The sequence below is a fragment of the Poecilia reticulata genome, linkage group LG12 (assembly GCF_000633615.1).
Source record: "Poecilia reticulata strain Guanapo linkage group LG12, Guppy_female_1.0+MT, whole genome shotgun sequence".
Classification (NCBI taxonomy): domain Eukaryota; kingdom Metazoa; phylum Chordata; class Actinopteri; order Cyprinodontiformes; family Poeciliidae; genus Poecilia; species Poecilia reticulata.
In genome coordinates this window covers 12,683,131-12,702,684 of record NC_024342.1, presented here as the reverse complement: position 1 = coordinate 12,702,684, position 19,554 = coordinate 12,683,131, and the positions used below count along the sequence as shown (strand labels likewise).

The 19,554-nt window shown below is 38.4% G+C and overlaps 3 protein-coding genes across 4 annotated transcripts; 2 read left to right on the top strand and 1 right to left on the bottom strand.

Annotated features, from left to right (window-relative positions):
• Nucleotides 1-631: 631 nt before the first annotated feature.
• LOC103473574 (syntaxin-2-like) lies at nt 632-7,527 on the top strand. 2 transcript variants are annotated; one of them, XM_008423908.1, is made up of 10 exons: nt 632-1,243; nt 1,319-1,401; nt 1,621-1,683; nt 2,626-2,725; nt 3,177-3,251; nt 3,607-3,680; nt 4,346-4,454; nt 5,007-5,080; nt 5,165-5,302; nt 5,398-7,527. In XM_008423908.1, exons 1-10 carry the CDS (start codon nt 1,240-1,242, stop codon nt 5,572-5,574), a joined length of 897 nt encoding a protein of 298 aa, XP_008422130.1. In that variant the 5' UTR covers nt 632-1,239; the 3' UTR covers nt 5,575-7,527. The 2 variants fall into 2 exon arrangements, with proteins under 2 accessions (XP_008422130.1, XP_008422131.1); XM_008423909.1 differs by having other exon boundaries at nt 635-1,165.
• Nucleotides 7,528-7,619: 92 nt separating this feature from the next.
• Nucleotides 7,620-9,564, bottom strand: pgam2 (phosphoglycerate mutase 2 (muscle)). The gene is made up of 3 exons (XM_008423911.2): nt 9,036-9,564; nt 8,780-8,960; nt 7,620-8,023 (listed from the first exon to the last, which is right to left on the bottom strand). The coding sequence occupies exons 1-3, from the start codon at nt 9,450-9,452 to the stop codon at nt 7,854-7,856; spliced, it is 768 nt and encodes a 255-aa protein (XP_008422133.2). The 5' UTR covers nt 9,453-9,564; the 3' UTR covers nt 7,620-7,853.
• Nucleotides 9,565-14,547: 4,983 nt separating this feature from the next.
• nefla (neurofilament light chain a) lies at nt 14,548-17,980 on the top strand. The gene is made up of 4 exons (XM_008423907.2): nt 14,548-15,693; nt 15,770-15,894; nt 16,760-17,190; nt 17,273-17,980. Exons 1-4 carry the CDS (start codon nt 14,653-14,655, stop codon nt 17,710-17,712), a joined length of 2,037 nt encoding a protein of 678 aa, XP_008422129.1. The 5' UTR covers nt 14,548-14,652; the 3' UTR covers nt 17,713-17,980.
• The last annotated feature ends 1,574 nt before the right edge of the window (nt 17,981-19,554 follow it).

Here is a 19,554-nt window from a genome sequence, read left to right as displayed (position 1 = left end):
TGTGCAAGATATTCAAAATAATGTACCAATGTACGGTCGACAACACAGTCCACCGTACAACTACAAAACCGTCATACAAAACCATTAGTATCATTTCATGTCATGGAGACTTTCAGACCCCAAAGTGAGTATTTTCTTCAATTATCCAACACTGAGCTTTTTACCTGCCTTCCTATCCTTCTTACTATGTGAGGTGTTAAACTAAACCCACATCCTGGAAAGAAATGAAAGAAGATATTATCTTGTGACTTTTTTTATCTCCCTTTTAACCCATTTTGAATATTAAGTAGTTCTTATAGGAATATTAAATATTAAATAGGTCATGTCAGATGCATATTTCAGGAATATAAAGACATGGAATATAGCTGAGAGTTAAACATTTAGATCAATTTAAAAGAAGTTATGCAGTGCAGTAGTAAATTATTTAAACCCCAAAATGATTCAATTACATTTATTTTTAATTGTATAAAAACATACTTTACTTCTAAGTTTGTCAATAAATCAAAAGAAACAATTAAATTGAATTTATTTGTCAACTATTTCCCCAATGATATAAAAAAATAAACTTTAGAGCAGCTAAAATTGGAGGAATATACTCAATTTGACTATAATAATCTTAAATGATATAGTTTACAAGAACTATTATTATTGTCATAGAGACAGGGTGCGCCCCCTTATTTCTCCAGAAAGCAGAACTGTCCACCGAGTAGGCGGGGTTTATAGCCATTTTGTATTTAAAGCAACTCAGTTATCAACAGTTGAAAGCGGTGTCCACACACTCAAGTATATCACTGATATGAAAGCAATGCGATAGTATTTTTTTATTTTTAGTTTTTGCATACATAAAATTATCGTCTAAAACAATGAATACGTTCCATGATTAACATGGCAGTCAGTGATTATGACTTACGGAACTCAAATCCCTCTAACAAGTTGGTCTCGACGTTATATCTCCGGCAAAAACTCGTTTTCCTCAGGAAAACTCCTCTTTCATAATTTGGTCATCACTTATTCGTAGGTCGTCCGGCGGCTGACTGTTATGAAACGCACCCAGACGAACGTAACTCTCGTCTTCTTATTGGTTAACCCGGCTGCTTACACGTGTGTCACTCTTTCAAAGTAACCAATCCGAAAACGGGAACCAGTTTAATATCAACGGAAAACTGTAAGTGTTTGCGTTTTTGTTAATATTTCTCTACACTTTTTCGCAATAGGCGTAATGCTGAGGATTAAATATCCATGGGTTCGTTTTAATATACAGTCATTTTGGCTTGAAGAAAGGTGACTTGCTGTTCTGAAGCCCTCTTTGTTTGTTTAGACGGGAACGCGCCTGCGTGCCCACGCCCTTTATTACAGGTGCGTTTGATGACCTCATCCCCCAGGAGGAAGGACAGACTTCAGGTGAGGTCGAGTCTTATTGTAAATCCCGTGGGTGACCTGACTATTCGTGTAGTATTTTGTAGTTGTGATAAATTCCTCCGAGGAGGAGTTAAAAACGGCTTTTCATATAAAGCTTTAGAAGAGAAAAGAAGCTAGTTTTGTGTGCAACGAAGCGCTTTTTATTCATGCCAAAACATTAAAGTGGCGTAATAAATTCACACTCGCTTTTCTTACTCGCAGCAAACGGATACTATGAGTAATTCGACAGAGATAGGAGCCGAAATTGAGGATTTTTTAAAAACGGTAAGTTTGCACCTAAAACTGCGTTAGTCACAACATCATTGGAACCAGAAGCTTTGGCCATATTCTGGTTGCAGTCATTTGTTATACTTGGCAACAGATGCTTCATAAAGCATATGATTAAAGTTATATTTTACAACAGTACAACTTAAATGGGCTCCACGGTTGCCTCGCAGCAAAAGCTCCAGGGTTTGAATGTTGGGCAGTGGTAATTTTGGATGGCTTTCGCATGGTTCTTTCTGGTTACTCTAGCTCCCACACAAAAACATGGGAATGGTTTATTGGTTGCTCAAAATGGTCCTTTAGTGTGTGTGTGTGTGTGTGCACGGTTGTTTTGGGTGTTAGCAGGCTGATATAAGAATTGGGGGCAGTTGTCCAGGGCGGCATTCAAAGAGGGGACAGTGACCAATAACTACAAAATAAAATGTATGTTATCAATCTGTTGTGCCCTGAAAAGTTTACTACTTATATTCATTTGCACATTATATTGTGTTAAGTATTAGGAGACCACAGGCTACCTACTTTCTGCTTGATAAAAATTCTAATTGTTTGTTTTTTAATAGATTGGGCGCAATGGTGTCTCAAATGTGTCAAACTATTCCTTTTGCAGCTTAAATATGTCATAATTTTCTTTTACCAGGTCAGTAATGCCAGCTGATCTACTTTAAGTTCCTATTATGAAGTGATGGACCACAATATACACCAAACAAATTTTAGCATTTTGCTTTCTTTTACTGTCACAAATACAATGTAGAATGAACACTTGCAAAAAGAAATGAGAGAATGCAAGTTTGTATATGTATAACATCACTCACATAAACAATAATTTAAAGTTTTCTACAGAAAATACAAAGAACAGAGATGAAAACATTGGTGTTTTTTGTTTTGTTTTTAGGCTTGTTCTGACATTTCAATGACTAATGTTGGTGGGATTTTTGTGTGTAGGTGGGTGAGGTAAGAAACCTCATTGAAAAAATTTCCAGCCAAACAGAAGACATGGAAAAAAGACACTGCAGCATCCTTTCCTCTTCGGACAGTGGCAAAGGTTAGACTTTCTGGAATATTTAGTAAAACCTTTAAATTGTGTTCTGTTAAGCTCCCTTAAGATACACACACACACAAAAAAAACAAGCAACAGAAATATGAGGAGCTTAACAGAGCTTTATTTGTTTACAGAAGGGAAACAGAAACCAATATAGCAATGCCCTGTAAGCATATCTGTGCTATTTAGAGGTGAAAAAGATTATGTAACCATGGTTACAGAATTTAAGATGTGAACAACCAGTGTTTTGGGATGTTTTGATACATTTTCCTTGCATTGGTTAGATTTAGCTTAAATACACTGTTTTATGTTGTTACACAAAATTACTGATGGCTATAGTTCTACCATATAGAGAAATGGAGTCTAAGCTTTTTAGATTGGTTTAGACACAGACAAAATAGAGTTTCTCCTCTTATGAAACAAATTTGTTCAGTCTTTTTTTTTTTTTTTTTAGGAAGTAAAGATGAACTGGAGCTGATAAACAACGAGACCAGACACAACGCCAACTTGGTCCGAACCAAGTTAAAATGTAGGTGTTACAAAATGGAGTCGAAATTGCTCTCTGCTGGAACCCATGGAATATTTGTGTACATTTTTAATATTTCCCTTTGGACAGTCATTTGAAATAGATGCAGCTTTGATAAACAGCAAACTTGCTTAAATACTTGGAGTGAAGTCAGAATGGTATAATTTGACTGGCAAATGAATAGGAGAGGAAATAAAGTGCGGAACTGTCCACTACAGCTCATCGTCATTCAATCATTATAAAAGCTCTCAGAATATTTTTGCTTTGCTATGTAAATTGTGAAGAGAAACCTGCAGTGCATGTTGGTTCCTATCTGATGTAGTTTGTTGTTACATTGGATCTGTCTTGTGTATTTCAGTAATGCAGAAGAACTGTCTATCAGAAGACAACAGAACTAATAACTCTGTAATCAATCGAATTCAGAGGAATCAGGTTTGTACCCAATACTTAAAATTGTCTCATTTTATTTTTTTAAATCAAATCATTGCTTCTCTTCTGATGTTCTGAGAAACTAGTGCCCTCACTAGCTTCTCAGTCTCTTTGAAAAAGAAAATTATCCACAGAATAACACCGTTGTTTACTGTGAGCATGAGGTTCTTTCATACAAAGTCATCCTATGTTTAAAGTCAAACCCACCAGGAGCATCATTTGTTTAAAAAGCTCAAACGTAGTCTCATCTGACCAAAATAAACTGTTGCTGTCCGTTCCTGCAGGGATTAGCAAACTCCACGTTTATGTTTGTGATGGTAGAAGAAAAATGGTTAATGAGTTTAGTGTAGCTCAAAAAACATCAGCCTCAAATGGCATTTTCTTATCTTCCACATTTTGTGGAAAAACAAAGAAATTGGTCTCTATGCCACAGCAAACAAAATAAAAATACTTTTTTTTCATTGTGAGATTATGCTGCAACAATAATCCCAATGTCAGTTTAATTGCATAAAAAATGAGAAATGAGCGAATATAAACCTTGTATCACACCATGTTGTGATTATAATTGCATATGACCTGCTTTGTGTCATAGGCTGTCATTGTACTAGTCATTGCAAATTTTAACCTTGGCTTCCAAATAAATAATTTTGCCGACTCTCTTCTGCCAGCACTCACACCTGACTCATTGGTTTTCTGAAGTCATGAAGAGTTACCATAACATCCAGATTTCCTTCAGAGAGAAATGCAAGGCCCAAATTCAGAGACAGCTCGAGATTGGTGAGTCACTATTGCAATAATAATTACTTTTTATTTCCAGTTTCAATGCTTTTCTTTGAGAACAAACTGAAATCAAAGTCAAATTTCTTCTTTGCGCTCAGAAACTTGGCCAATAAAGCAGATTCTGGTCTTATTCTTTACCATTTCTAGTCATAAAATTGTGGGATTGTTTTATTTAGCATGTAAATAATATGACTTAAATTTACTCAATTTCCTGCCAAGATTGTTTTGAATATTATTGTATGTATCACTAGGCCAGAAAAGGTTGATATATTTAAACCACATTCCAATAGAGTATTTGTGCATCTCTTTATCCAGTTTGTTCATTGGGATAACTTTGAACCAGTGTTATGTGCAGTTATGTTTCAGAATAGTATTTTGTCTTAATTGTGACATTCTATGGCAAACTTCCAGAAGTCCATATCATTTTTCAGTTCTTTTACTGCAGTGATTCTGTTGCTTTGTGTTAAAGATTTTATTTCATTTTGTAATTTGCCTCCATTTCACATGCTAAAGATTCTAAGTACCAACTTCTTATTTTGTTCCTCATAGTGGATAAAGTCACAACGGATGACGAGCTGGAGGATATGCTGCAACGTGATAATCTTGCCATTTTCATATCGAATGTGGGTGAAATCTCAGATATTCTTCCAATACAATCTTGTGATATTTGAATAAAAAATTWATGTCCTTTTTTCCCTCCAACAAAGATCCACTCTGATGCCCAATTTTCAAATCGTGCTCTCTCTGAGATTGAAAGACGTCATCAGGACATCATCAGCCTTGAGTACAGCATTAAAGAACTACATGAGATATTTACAGACACAGCCATGCTGTTGGAAATTCAGGTAAAATGGCTGCCCCCAAAATAAATGTTTATTGAGGACGGATTTAAATATAACCGATGAAATGACCAACATTATGTCCTTTTTTTTTCCACTAGGGGGAGTTAATAAACAATATAGAAAAAAACGTCACCAGTGCCGGAGAATGTATACATGCATCAAAAGAAGAAACGCATAAAGCACTCGGATACAAGAAGAATCGTTATAAGGTTGTATCTCTCCCAAGCTTCTTCCAATCCTTTAGGAGACAAGCCAGTACTGAAGCTGATGATTAAAACTCTACTGAAGACTGCATCAAGCCTTCCTGATGCACATCAAACCTGTCAGAGCCTTGGAGAATTACTTTTATCCACCGTTTCCCCATGTAAAGCTCTTTGACGTTTGGTTGTTTTTTTTTTTTTTTTTGTAGAAATGTAGTTTTTTATCCAGAGTGGAGAATTCAAAGTTATATAAAAATAACTTGTCACTTTAAATGCTTAAAAAAATCTTTCTTTGTCAAGAATATGATTTCAGATATGGTCCATTTCATTACAATACTTTTATCTGTTCAACCACCCATAGATTGTGTTCTTCATTCAGTTACTCACTCAGTCACTAGGTGGCACTGCAACAACATTTAAATATCAGGCTGTACCTTGTCTAAGGTTTCTTCTAATGATTTGTTTTTGTTTTTTGTCAAATAAGTTTCAAACTATATTAAGCAAATAATAAATAATAAATAAAATAATATGGATGCTGAAGAAAGATCTAGTAATTTGATGATAATTGCAATAAAGCTCTAAAGTTGATTTAGGAAGGGTAGCCTTAGTGTTCAAAATGTTGTCTTGTAAAAATGTCAACTTGTGCTCATAATGAATGCTGTGAAACAGAAGATTTTAAACTTTGTGGTCTCCTGCTGTGATCAGTTAAAGTGGTTTAAATATAATGTAAGAAATCTGCACAGTATAAATATAGCTGTAGCAGTTGCAGTCAACTTGTAAATTAGAAATGTAGTGATCAGAGTTTTACTGGCTTATGTATTGTTTTGGCTTTTTGTAGGTCTGATCTGCTGATTGTAAAATCTTTTGTTTTTTAAATTAACAATGACATGTAAATAAACTGCTTGAAAGTACAAGAAACCAAAGCTGGTATAATCAACAAAACGGGTAAATATTTGGCTTAATAAAATGATGACAATGGAAGCAAATAGAACAAAAGTGATTAGATTAAATATTTCTGATCTATAAAAAGTCATGCAAATGTATATTTTGGGATCTGATGTAATACTAGATACTGATGTAGCCGATTTACCTACTTAATATACCCATTAGGCTTATCTTCAAGTTCATGTTATTTATCCATATTGCTACTTCAGTTTTTTTTTTTTTTAATGCAGAGACTGGAAAGGTAATCTTCACTAATGATGTATTTAATAAACAAGAAAAAACATCTGATTTTCCAGTGTGGGCCTTCCAGTTTCTAATCACAGGCTGCTCAGTTGGTAAATTACCTAGTAACTGGATGGCATCAAAAAAGTGTCTCCAAACAGTGTATGCATCGTGTACATGGAGTCACTTCAGTAAACACACTTTGATATTGTGACTTTTGTGAAAGTGCAGTCTCGGATAGCATTGGATTTAATTTGATGCTCCACTGAGAATAAAGTGGGACTAGTGTGGCTGTAAATGCATCTTTTTATGGTTGAAAGTATTCTACTCATGCCTTAAGGTAAATGAACTGTTAACGCTCTAACACTTCTAATAGCGCACATTAAGTACCACTTGGTCTTTAATGCTTATTAACAAATATAAAACGTGAGAATTTACATCAAGGCTTCACTTGACTTTTATCCTCACTACTGATTTTTATTTGTGATGTTGTAGGACAATCGTATTAGGCATAGAATACTTATAGGTTAATAATTAAATGACATTTGTGTAATTTGTGATGCCGTATCTATGCTTAATGAATTATTTCCCACATGATCCATATGTCTTAAAAGCTATTGACTGGCTGTTACTTGTGTGATTTGTAGTTACTTAAAACCATTTTATCGCATTCTTCTCTTTGATCTGATTAGAGTTGAAAACAAACAAGCCTGCATTGTGGGAATACTGCCAGGATGAACCCATTGACTTCTCTCAGACTGCATTTCACATCCAACCCCTCCCCCCATCCGCTTGTGCTACCTCAGGATAAAATTTCACAGCACCTTTGTGCTTTGCTGAAACCACTGATTTCCAAATTGCTATGTAAAAGTGTGGGTGTATAGAAAAAAAGATGACTGTGTATGTGGGGAGAAAAAAAGGAAAAAGATGTGAGGATAAGAAAAAGGCAGACATACAAACATGACTTATTTATTGGATGTGCCAGAGTGGTGAACCTAAAAAATAGAGCTTGACCACAATTTAAAAGGGCTGAGTGATGTGTGGCTGTGTAAAATGTGGGGGCCTGGCCCTCCTCCCAAAGAACCATTAACCATTTCCCCAATCTGGAATGAAATATGAGGAAAATCTGGAAGAATTGGGGGATGAAAAGTCATTTTCTGCTTCCTCATGGAGCCTCCATGGCTGGCTTACTTCTTGGCTTTTCCCTGGGCAGCCACAGCCTCCATGGCCTTCTTCACGGTTTCCTCATCACCGAGGAAAGACATGGGCTTGACCGGCTTCAGATCTGCATCCAGTTCGTATACGATTGGGATTCCTGTTGGAAGGTTCAGCTCCATGATGGCTGCATCAGACATATCTGGAAAAGACGACACAAACAAACCCTGAAATCAGAAGTATGAGTATTTGAACTGACATAAATATACAGTAAGATAACAGTACTAATTGTCATTGTTCCCGACAAATTTCCCCCAACTTAATGTTGGTTAAATGTGCACAGGAATTCTGAAGCAGACCAATTAAACTGTATAGCACAACTTTTGCACCTCGCACTGACTTTTATGTTATGACAGACTGTTTAAATTAAAATGTATGTTTCGCACATAGTGAAAATAAAAATACTTAAAATAAGTATTTTATTAATGGCACATTCAAATGATCTGTGCTATTTTTAATGAGTTAGTGACACATTTAAGTAACTATTCAGTTTTTTCACATTTATTCTGTTTTAAATTGACTACATATTTTTATATGTATATATAAAAAAATAATCTGCCTTTCTTATTGTTTGCCTGACACTTCTTCTATTATTCCCAGTGAATTCTAAACTCCCCTATTCATCCCTGACCACTGCTTAAAAATGTACAACCTTTCGACATAAAGGTCGTGACTGTAATGGGAACCAGACTCATGACCCTCTACCCTGCACTCCAGTGCAAGAGTCTTTGCAGGCTATTTATAAGCAGTGGAATCAAAAGCTTAGTATCTCAAGGCCTTTTCTTCTATGTAGATCATAGTTGTGTTGTTCTCTGCAATTTAATCTCTGGAAACTATTTAAGCGTTTTAGATTTTAAAAACAAAACAACTGTGCCCGCTTGCTGACTGCAAAACTCACCCTCTAGGTGCTTGACTATGCCACGGAGGCTGTTGCCGTGGGCAGCAATGATAACATTCTTCCCTGCTTTGATTTGTGGAGCAATAACCTCGTTCCAGAACGGCAAGGCACGTGCAATGGTGTCCTTCAGAGACTCGCATGTAGGCAGTTCACCAGGCTTCAGGTCTTTGTAACGCCGGGACTGGAATTAACCAAAACAGAAGCAGACTGTTGCACTTGTAAGGAGCTATATGATGGTTAAGTTTAGGTATCTCACCTCACTGATGATTTTGTGGTAAGGGTGGTCCTTATCCATAGGTGGAGGTGGGATGTCAAAAGATCGACGCCAGATCTTCACCTGCTCCTCGCCGTGCTTCTCGGCGGTCTCTGCCTTGTTCAGACCAGTGAGGCCTCCGTAGTGGCGCTCGTTCAGGCGCCAGGTGCGAATCACAGGCAGCCACATCTGGTCAGTGATCTCCATTATGGTCCACAGGGTCTGGATAGCGCGTTTCAGCACTGAGGTGTAGCACACGTCAAACTTCAGGCCTGCCTCCTTAATGGCCTGGGCTCCACGCTTGGCCTCCTCCACACCCTTCTCACTGAGGTCGGCGTCAAACCAGCCGCAGAAGCGGTTCTCCTGGTTCCAGGCACTCTCTCCATGGCGGACAATAACTAAGCGGTGGACAGCAGTCATATTTAATAGTTTTCCTTGGAGTTTTAGCTCTGAACTAGACACAGAGCCCTCAGCCCTTCTAAATTGCTCTTTCACACACTTACTGGCTGCCCAACAGTGAGCCCAGACCAACATACTGAACTCTTTTTATAGCAGACCAGCCCCCCAGCATTCCTCCTGTGAGGGCATTTCGCCCTCTGATGGACACACAAAGCAGGCCAATAAACCAGACAGCAACTGGGCTTATGGGAGAGGCTGGGAAGGCCAGAGGTCAGGGATAAACCAAAATAGCAACATGACTTTTAAAATGAGATCTGTACAACAAAAGTGTAAAGAGCAGAGTTGGTGGCACATAGCTTCCTCATCCTAAAATGAATTGCTACAAAGCTGTCAATAACGATTCATAGTGACTTTTACATTTCCATTTGCTTGAAAACCTTTGACCTTTTATCAATCCATACATGCATCGTCCACCTGTCTTTCCATTTGTCCGCCATCCATCCATTCTGCATTCATTCATCATCGACTTGCGATGCATACATACATTTTTTGTTTGTCATTCATCCATTTATCCATCTGTCCTTTTTTCTAACGTTCACGATTCTTTGGTCATCATCATGTGTCCATTCATCCCTATATCTGCCCATGTGTCCATCATTCAGTTTTCATTTATCCATCCAGGTTGCATTGTCCACTTTTTTTTATCCATACATGGTATTTTTAAATCCATTGCATTTAGAAATGTGTAGTTTTATATTTTTATACCATATAAACATTTAAACTTGATGATTTTCACTCCAAGGACTAACCAACTATCTACTATAACTTAATCCATTCATTCATCTGTAGTCCATTTGTCAATAAAAGAAATATGCAGAAATTATTACTTATAGGCTGTGAATGTGAAATTTTGTACAAATTCTGAGTTGTTTCAATATCTCCAGTTTTGCAACATAAATCCATAAAATTCTTGACAAATATTTAGTTTGATTTTAGTGTTGTGCCTTATTATGACCACTAGAGGTTGATCTTGTAAAGATAAGCAAGTGATGTTTTTTTTATTGATATTATTCCTTCTTTTTTAACTTTTAGAAAAGACAAATTGCACAAAATAGTATCAGGTTTAATCAAAAAAGTAAAGGAAAAAGAACACTTTCATTCTTTTACATTGGAAAAGTCAAACATTTGCTTTACTCTTCTTTGTTCTTGTGTTGTATTGAACAAATGCAAGTGTATACAGTATTCTACAAGAACCAGTCTCAGAAGCTAAATATTCTGCTGCATCGTATAGGAAATGTAATGCCAGGAAGGAGCAATGCGCAGAAACTCCCAGAACGGACATAACGGAGCTGGCTTGGAAACTGAACCACAAAACCCAAAAGCTGAAATATGAAGCAAAGTGTTCTGTCATCCTCCTGTGAAATTATGATCCACTAGAAAGGCAGGGGTCCAAAAAAAGAATATTAATGGAATCCTAGGATTAATGCCAAGCTACTTTATGTGACCTTGGATTGTACTGTAAAAACTGCACTGTAAGGAAAATAAAAACTCCTTCGCCTTTAAATTTTTCTGGTTATATTTTTTACCAACCATATTAAATTTCAGTATAACCAACCAATATGGTTGGTTATATTTTTTTCCAACCATTTTAAATTTCAGTAGTATTGGGAAACTTGTGACCGCATTCACCCGTTTGCGAGCTACAAGTTTTGTTTCAAGTTGGTATAAATTTTTTTTAGTCTTTTTCATGTTTTTGTTTAAGTACAGATTCACTATCAGTGTTTGCTAATACTTGACATTCAGTACTCATCATTTCTCTTAATCTAACAAGCCACAAGTTTGTCATTACGCCTTTAAGCATTTTCATTTGGTTGAAGGGGCGACTTAATGATCTGCTGCCTCGGTTGTATCGCCCAGAGTTCTGTAAGCATCTTGTCTGCAACAAATCACCTCGGTGCAGATTGTGAAGCTGCTGGTAGAGATGGAAAAAGTGGACACAAGGGAGTTTGCGTGATCACAACTGTTCCGATGACTCAGCCTGCGGAGTCACACAGCTTTCACTGTATATAGAAGCACCGAACTGCCTTTGAGGGCTCTACTGGCCTTTGGTGCAAAGAAAAATTACGCAAACAGCACTGGTTACAGATCAAAGCACGGTCAAAACCCACACACCGCACTCACATTCAAACTCTGTTCAGTGATATTGATGCAAAGCACTGCAATGAACAGCAAAAATGTATGATGCTGACTGGGTGAGATGAGTCTTCATGTGCAAAATGCTGAGCAGGTCATTGCACATTATATGCACAGATTCATGTAATCATCAGGCATAGGAAAATAAAAAGTGTAAGTCAGCATTTAAGGGGCATCTAAGTAACTGCATGTATAGCCAAGCAGCACTTGACTAAAATAGTTTTTGCAAAACGAAAGTCAACAGACAGCAAACAGGAAGACTTGCCTTAAATAATTTAAAATGTGCCTTTTGAACATAAACATGCAGTTCACAAACAAAGTAGTATGAAAATGTAAATGGGAGGACAATTATGTGCAAACTGTAAATGGTACGGTCTGCACTTAAATTCAACTCCACTTTGTGGAATATTTTACTGCAAGCAGCAATTACTTTGAGGTAAATATGGAAATTTAAATTCATGTCCAGTCCTGCAAAGCTGTCCACGCTCAGGCATCCTGGACGGCGTGACTCTGTAAACATTAACATTTAAGCCTTGCCACACATTGAATTTATGTCTGGAGTTTTAATGGGCCATTCTAAAGTGATATATATTGTGTTGCTTGTGAGAGGGCCAAATGCAGCCAGCGGGCAGAGTAATTGCAAAAGCATATATATCTCTTGATGATAACTTTAAAATTTTGCACTTTTAGTATAATAATTTTACACCAATTATTTCTCATGGATTATCTTTAAGGATGATTTATTTATAGTGATCTATCATTCTTTAAGGAGCTTTAGACAATTTTTTTTTCCCAATACAAGTTTAACTTGGTTGTACAAGGCTACTAGTGAGCAAACTAAACCACCACCTAAAACCTGAGTAGCTTCTTTTTTTATTTAGAATTAACGACGTGGCTCGCTGCGGCTTCAAAAAGTCAAGAAAGGCACAACTCGCTCTGCTCCAAATTTCTGCTGAGGGAGGAGTATACAGAAACAGCAGCCTAATTTTATTTAATTTTTTTCCTCAAAAAAGACCAAATTATATCATATTCCATAATTTGTATGCCAAATTCAGTGATTCACCTTGAATTGGCAACTTGGGTTGAATTTGGACTTGACTTGCTTGATCTGGACAGTAGTCAGGATTTTGAGAAAGACGAATGGCGTCTATACTCACCTGGACACTTCTGGGAGTTAGTAGAGAGTCTCTGACCCTAAGGAAGTGCTTAGGTGGTAAAGAAGCTGAAAAGAACCAAGCAGAAGCTGGCAGCAGGCAGAAGCACATAAATTACAGTGTAGCTTTTAGGTTTTCAGCCAAATTGTTTGGATATGTCTGACATATTCAGCAGAGAGTGAGATCAATTATTTATGAAGCAGCTGAAGTGACAAAAACCAGGAACAATAGGAAGTAAATCAAACCAGACGTCAAGGAAAGGCATATTTCAAAATGAAGGAGGAAACAAAATTTACTCTAAAGAAAATTGTGACTAGAGGCCAAATCATGAAATCAGATTATCAAAGATGTAAACTATACTAAAAGTATAGAAAGTTAACCTCCAAAACTCAAACCAACACATAAATAGGCTTTGATATAAACTATTCCAATGTAACTTTGTTTGTATGTTTAGACTTACTGATCTACTGGAGTGTGAGGATCTGGTGTGTCTCTAGCAGCTTCTGGCAGTTTGTTTGTGAAGGATCACTGTGTATTTTGCTCCATCTATCATTGCAGTCGCCTTTGTTAGTGTATCACTAAATGCAAAGAAAAGTATCCCAAAGGGACATCTTATGGCATTTTTTCAACAAGACCAAATTTGGGAAATCCACTATTATTAGTTGACCTTCCAACAGATTTTCCCATCTGAGCTGTGGATCTCCGGTTCAGCTTGTGACCTCAGGACATTTGATACATGTCTTCCTAGCCTCTCTCTTTGCTTGCTTCTTGTCTGATAAATGTTAATGGGCCCACTGGCCCCAACAAAAATATCTTACGGGAAAAAAATGTCATAAACATTGATTTCTTCCACAGTTATGATGAGACAGTTGGTGGTACTATTTTTATTATTTAGGGGTATGCCAGTAAAGGAGGCTGAATACACTTTTCAGTTTATCTCTTTACTTCAAAATTATAAATTACTTTGTGTTTGTGTGCATACAATCCCAGTAACTTATAGCAAAGCTTGTGGCTCTAAGTAGACATGTACAAATTACAGCTGAAAAGTTGACACACACCTGATGAATAAGTTGAAAGATGACAACTCTCTCAAGTTTTCAAGAGACAATTTGCCTCATTTAAACCTTAACATGCAGTTTGAGCAGAGGTATGTTTTATTAATAGTTTTAATAATGCCTTGCTTTCTTTATGCATCCATATTATTAACGATACAAATTCTGCACTGGGACAAAAATAGGAAGAACCAACTTAGTCTTAAAAAAAATACATATACAAGAACAATTTTTTCTGCTTTCATCATGTCATCGTTTACCTTCTCTTTGTGAGGAACCTTAACTGAGCAGGTTTTTGAGGTAACAGCTGTAATTCTCATCTCTGCCAGAAGAAGGCAAACTAAGCCTTGACTGATGCATCAGGAGAGCCCATCTCCAGTTGTATATGCAGTTTGTTTCTTCCATATTTTAGAAGAATATAAATAATGAAGACAACAAACAGCTATTTGTGATGCTGTAAAAATCCAGTGTCAAGATTTCAGATAAATCTGGATGTTAATTTTATTTTTCTTTACCTAAAGAATCATAATATGTTTACTGCCTAAAAAAAGTAATACCGGTTTCACAGGAGTCTTTCTCCTCCTACGCCGATGTGCCTACAGCAGCTCTCTCTGATCTTAGGCTGCTGCAGTGAAAGCCTAGAGAGGCTGCATTGTCAGAGTTTGGAGAAAGTGCTTGCGTCAGACTCTGTCCTGCTATAAAAGCTCAGCCTGCCGCTGCAGCAAGCAGTCGGGGCTTAAAGCTGAGCCCTCTACACACCTCCCCACCCACACAGACACAAAGAGAAGAGGGAAGAGCAGCAAGTCCCTCCAACACTCAGCCATGAGTAGCATCGGATATGACCCCTACTATGCCTCCTCGTTGTACAAACACCTGTATGTGGAGCCCACCTCTCGGGTGGTGGTGAGAGGGAGGACCCATGCCGGCTACTCTTCCCGTGCGTCCCCTCAATCTTCCTCCCGTCTGCAGTACTCCTCCCCCAGCCGGGTGTTGTTCTCCTCTTCCTCCCCGGCCTCTTCCTTGGAGCGGGAGCTCAGCCAGGCAGCCCAGATCAGCTCCGACTTCCGAGCCGTACGCACACAGGAGCGCGGCCAGCTGCAAGAACTCAACGACCGCTTTGCAGGCTTCATCGAGAGGGTGCGTGAGTTGGAGCAGCAGAACCGTGCTCTGGAGGCAGAGCTGCTGCTGCTGCGACAAAGGCATGCTGAGCCATCTCGTCTCAGAGCACTGTACGAGCAAGAGGCCAGAACTCTGAGAGCGGCTGTGGATGAAGCAAGAGCAGAGCAGCAGACTGTCCTTGGCCAAAGGGAGAGGCTGGAACAAACCCTGAATTCACTGCAGGGTCGATATGAGGAGGAGATGTTGGCTCGGGAAGAGGCTGAGGGCAAGCTGATGGAGGCCCGTCGCGAGGCAGATGAGGCCGCCTTAGGAATGGCCGAGCTGGAGAAAGGTGTTGAAACCCTGCTGGACGAATTGACCTTCCTCAAAAGGATCCATGAGGGGGAGGTGGCTGAACTTCAGGCTCAGGTCCAGCTGGGGGTCCAGGTAGCAGTTGAATCTGAAGCTGCTGCTCCGGATCTGTCCGGCGCTCTCAGGGACATCCGATCCCAGTACGAGAGGCTGGCTGCAAGGAACATGCAGGCGGCTGAGGAGTGGTTTAGGGGGAAGGTGGGCTCCCTGACGGAAACTGTGGCTCAGCACAGCAGTGCAGTTAAAAGTTCAAAGGATGAAGCAGGAGAGTACCGCCGTCAGCTGCAGGCCCGCATACTGGAGATTGATGCATGCAGAGGCCTAAATGTGTCCCTGGAGAAGCAGCTGCACGAGATGGAGGAGAAGCAGAGTGCAGAGATAGCTGCTATGCATGTAAGTACAGGTATGCTGTAGTGTGATGCTTATGCAGATCTTATATTTAGGTTACTCACCTTGCTTTTCTATTCAGGACACAATTGGAGAGTTGGAGAATGAGCTGAGGGGCACCAAACAGGAAATGGCACGCTACCTCAAGGAGTACCAAGACCTGCTGAATGTCAAAATGGCTTTGGATATCGAAATCGCAGCATACAGGTGAGATTCAAATACAGATGCATAGATGCATCAGAGTGTTGATTAATCAAGTTAAAGTCGTCTTTGAACCCTAACCCTAACTTAGCTTATTCTTATCAGATGTTTTCATTTAAAAGAGCAGATTCGAAACTTTGAAGACATTATGTTCAACTTCTATCATTTTGTAATAGCGGTACCACAAATCAGCATAAAGTAAATACATATTAATATACATAATAAATTATTTTAATAAATATGTAGAATTGTATGCACTGAATAATAAATATCTCAAATTCTTTAAACATTTAATTAGTTTAATACATTATAAAATGTGAAAATAATTGCTTACAATTTTGATTTGTTATTTTTAAAAAATAATTTTATCTGTGGATTATTGTGAAATTAATTAATTGGTCAGCCTATCACAGTGAGTGGGCGGGGCTAGCCCTGCTATGGATACAATGAGTATTTGTAACTCATTAACTATACAGGTTAACTGACGTGCTAGGCTCTATTTAATTTGACATAATGGCTTTTTTTTTGTTGCATAAAATTAAACTACTATTGTCTAATATTAATAAGGTAGATGATGAAGACATAAAAATTGTTTTATTTTATTTTTTTTTCATTTTTTTACTTTTGATTAAATAATTATACACAATGTGTTTTTCGGTATGTATTTATTCATGTACTTGAATTTCATTTACATCACATATGTAAACATTGAACAAAATAATTTACAATTGAAAAAACTAATATTGAAATTATACCATGAATCAATTCTAACAAATACTATTTACATTTAATTAGAAACTATTAAAAATCTTAGTTTCAATAATGACAAGAGACAATTTACCTCTTCCATGTTTTTTTTTGACTGAAACAGGAAGCTTCTGGAAGGGGAGGAGTCTCGCTTCAGTGTTGGGGTTCCTGGGGGCGTGGCCTCCCTGTACAGCCACAGTATGGTGGCACACTCCTTTGCCCGGCCCATGCTCTCCAGTCTGAGCTCTGGCACCTCATACCTGATGACCTCCCGCCTGCTTAGCTCCAGCACCACTGAGGGCATAATCTCTGCCAGCCACGCCCAGCAAGCAGAGGCCAGCCCCCCTGCAGAGGAAGAGGAGGAGGAAGAGGAGGCTGAGGAGGTAAAGGGAGAAGAGGAGGAGGAGCAGGAAGAAGAGGAGGGTGGAGAAGAGCAGAAAGAAGAAGAGGAAGAGGAGCAGGAGGAGAAAGAAGAGGAAGAAGAGGGTGGAGAGCAGGAGGAGAAAGGAGAAGAGGAAGCGAAGGAGGAAGATGAAGAGGTTAAAGAGGAAGAAGGTTAATGCTTTTATCTTCAATATTTATAAACTCAATAATTAAGACTAAGGATAATTTGAAAACTTAATGCGTTTTTTTTCAGGTGGTGATGGAGAGGAGCAAAATGAAGATGTTGAACAGGCTGAGGGAGAGAAGGACGAGAAAGATGAAGGAGGAGATGCAGAAGAACAAGAGGAGGAAAAAACAGCAGCAACAGAGGATGAAGATGAAAAGGCCAAAGATGGAGAAAAAGAGGAGAAGGGAGAATCTAAAGACAGCGAAGAGAAAGAGGTGAAGGAAGAATCAAAAAAGAGTGAAGAGAAAGAGGAAAAGGGAGAATCCAAAAAGAGTGACGAGAAGGAGGAGAAAAAAGAATCTAAAAAGAGCGAAGAGAAAGCCGAGAAGGCTGATGCCAAGAAGGAGGACAAACCTGATGTCAAAGAAGTTGCTCCAAAGAAAGACGACGCCAAAAAGGAGAAAGTCGAAGAAAAAACAGCCAAACCCGAGCCTGCTGAAGAGAAAAGCACAACAGGGAAAAAGTAAATTCTTTGGTTGCGACTGTGAAAATCTCAGCTCATTAATCAGATAAGACAAGATAAGACGCTGGCAATGCTGCTTGGTAACATGGTGCTCAATAAAACAGTCTGATAGCCATTTACAGCAACAAGTCAATCTAAACTGCTTCCCAATATCAAGAATAAACCATTAAAGTCTGACTGCACAGTTCCTCATGTCTGTAAGATGTATAACTGCTGAATGCTAACTTGAGTGTTTGTGTTTTGGGTGAATAAATAAAGAAATGCCTCTTGACTCCATGTGTGTGGGTTATTTTGGCCTCTGTTCAAATTTTGAACTTCCACAGCGATCAGAACTCTTTCATTTAAGTACATTTCTGTCTGTATCTTTCAGATCATCACTTACAATATATGTTAAAAATGCATTTTAAAATGGTGAAACTTCCTGTTTTAATGAGACAGAATATCTGAGCTCCAATGATAAAAAATAAAAATAAAAAATACACCCAGGGTTTTGTGTTATTGGTGACTCTTTGAAAACTTAAAGTTGCAAGATTCGGTCAAGCTGATGACCCTCCATTGTGATGAAAAATCTGAAAGCCTTTTTGCTGATTAAGTTGGTAACCACTTACGTATCCTGCAGAGGAGATAGTTTTTTAAATCACTTAATACACGTAAACTACACACAAGACACAAATATAGCAAAAGTCACTACTTAACCAAAATGAAAGCAAAAGTTCATATTTCTAGAAGTAGGATGCTGTTGTGACGTTGTAAACAATCAATATTATTCACCTGTATAAGACAGGTGTCTTGTCATTGAGCTGACTAATACTCCAACAACAAGTCAGTTTCCCAAAGTAGCATCAACGAGGCTTAGTGGAAACCCTGTTCTATAAATCTCAAACCTGCTGTCACATTTGAAATAGATTAATTTATAGAGATCTTATAATTTGTTTAGGTACAATTAAGACATTAGTATTGTGTTTACAAAAAATCTGAAATATCTACATCTATGCAAATTAGGTTAATGGGAAAAATTGTTTCTTTTATTTTCTAATCAAGTTTTGGTGGGAGAAAAAACACATACTCCATTTAGAATAGCGGTTCTCAACGTAGGCGGTACCGCCCCCCCAGGGGGCGTTCAGAGGACGGCAGGGGGCGCTGGCGGACATTTTTACTAAAGGGGGGCGCTGGGATGCTTTTGGGGGGCGTTTGGTCGAAGGTAAACTCACACCTTAAATGCATAACAATGCCAGTTTAGACTTTGAGCAACTTGGTAAAACTGTATTGTGTAACATTAAAACATGCTTGGCTGCAACTGTATCGATGGCAGCTCTTCTTCTATTCAGTGTTTGTTAGCTTCTGTTAGCTTCTTGGCGCAGCTCCGTCCTCCTGCTACTGGTAGCTAAAATCACGATACCCTCACTGTGTATCCCTCTGAAAAATGAACCCATTTAAATAATGAAATCCCTCCATGGGTGATTCCACGATAGAGAGCGTCCATTTTATAGCRTTAACACCGGTGCTGTAAGTGGTCCGGTATGAAACGAGGGTGATAGAACAACACAGCACTTTTAAATTTCAATAATCAGAATGCAGAAATTGTTTCCGTATTTTTAAAAGGTTTATGTCAGTCTGCCTTTTCCCCATCGATACGCTTCCCGACCGCCCTGCACCTTAGGGGTTTAAAAAAAATCGTTCACATTGCGCAAAACTCTGAAACAGGAGAAGCGGGACATAAAACGAAGCGACGAACTAGATGTGAATTATGGCATAAAAACAGAGAATCTGACGCTGAACAGTAAAAAATCAACACGTGATGTGAAACACATCACGTGTTGATTAGGCGGCGCAGCAGGTGATGAGT